The sequence below is a fragment of the Selaginella moellendorffii genome, unplaced genomic scaffold, assembly GCF_000143415.4.
Source record: "Selaginella moellendorffii unplaced genomic scaffold, v1.0 SELMOscaffold_691, whole genome shotgun sequence".
NCBI lineage: Eukaryota > Viridiplantae > Streptophyta > Lycopodiopsida > Selaginellales > Selaginellaceae > Selaginella > Selaginella moellendorffii.
In genome coordinates, this window is record NW_003314937.1 from 2,081 (window position 1) to 3,582 (window position 1,502).

At 44.3% G+C, this 1,502-nt stretch overlaps 1 protein-coding gene across 1 annotated transcript in view; it reads right to left on the bottom strand.

The window, feature by feature from the left end:
- LOC9652984 (flavonoid 3'-monooxygenase) overlaps window positions 1-756 on the bottom strand; it is a 1,762-nt gene extending 1,006 nt beyond the window's left edge. The window contains exon 1 of the mRNA XM_002994734.2: window positions 2-756. Coding sequence (XP_002994780.2) covers window positions 2-716 — 715 coding nt within the window. The 5' untranslated portion in view covers window positions 717-756. The remainder of the gene's footprint in view (window position 1) is intronic.
- Window positions 757-1,502: the final 746 nt, after the last annotated feature.

The window sequence follows — 1,502 nt, forward strand, 5'->3', positions numbered from 1 at the left end:
TGGATTCGCTTGTAGCGAGGAATCTGCCAGTCCAGCCATCTCAAGTACCAGGGCACCAAGTTGCTAATGCAGGGATTGATCACCAGCTCAAGAACTTTGTCATTGAGCTCCTTGAATTCCATGGCATGGGCATCTACGTTTTCATCACCAAAGTACCTCTTGCTCATCAAAATTCGTGATGTGATGTTGAAGGAGAAAACACTGGCCACTTTTCTCACCTCCACAGGTTCGTCATCGCCATGGTCCTTCAAAATCCCCTCCAAGGTACGAGAAAGCTCATCCCTTCTGACCCAAGAGAAGGAGTCAATACACTTGGCCGTGAAGAGCTCTATTGTACACAGCTTGCGAGTGTTTCGCCATAGCTCTCCATAGGGACTGGTTGCAGGTCCAGAAAAGTTATAGCTGAAGTGGTCACCTGAAACCAAGTATGGCCTGGAAGCAAAATTTAGATCGTGTGTGGTGAAGATCTCCTTGGCAAGCTCTTGGTTGGAAATCACCACGGTTGGGATCATTCCCAGCCTCAATGAAGTAATAGGACCATACTTCTTGGCTATGCGTTGGAATGCTCTGTGCAGGGGCATTCCTGCTAGCAAGTGTAAGTGGCCAATCAGGGGCAATCCCCATGGACCTGGTGGAAGATTTGAGGAAGGTTTCAAGAACCACAAGACCAAGAGAGTGATGAAAGCTGCAGAGCTCACAGCAAGTGCTAGATCCATTTCTGTGGGTGCTTGTGTCAATATTGCATTACAAAGAATAAGTCACCAGCCCAAAATGATCATTTTCTAAACTTTAAAGAGTTTAGTAAGTTTTTCTATTAAAAAAGATTATACTCATGTGGTAGGTGATGATATAAACATTGAAATGTCAAATGCCAAAATAAATATAAAGGTGTGAGTGCATGGAATATGGAAAGGGAATATAAAAATAATTAGCCCAAAAACCCTAGTTTATATACAAGAGCGAGTGGTCTTGATTGAAATCAATCTAATGGCTACCAAAATCTCATTACGTTAATATTAGTATACGGCATTATAGCCATACATTTGGCCCTCATATCATCCCTTCCTCTCGGAAGAATGGAAAATTCTTTTGTAGACGAGCTGGGATCTGAAGGAACATCAGGAGGAGGCATCTGCAGATCTGTAGATGGTATTAACCGCTCCTGATTCCTTTGTATAAAGCATTTCAACCACTGCACATGCACAATTTCTGGAGGATCGGCCTGCTGGATGTCATGCAGAACCTCATAAACTTGTGGTCCAACTTGCCGCAACACCCGATACGGTCCTTTCCACTATGCAAGGAGCCCCTTAGATCAACCACGTACTGTAAGATGGGGAAAATGGACTCACACCAAATCATCCATTTTGTACTCTGCAGCTGGACGATGATGGGAGTTGTAGCGCCGTTGTTGTCCCACTTGTACGCAGCCTAAGTGTTCGGCAGACTCCACTCGGACAAGTGGAAGAATGCTTGTCAAATATTGATCCTATGACCTAGCA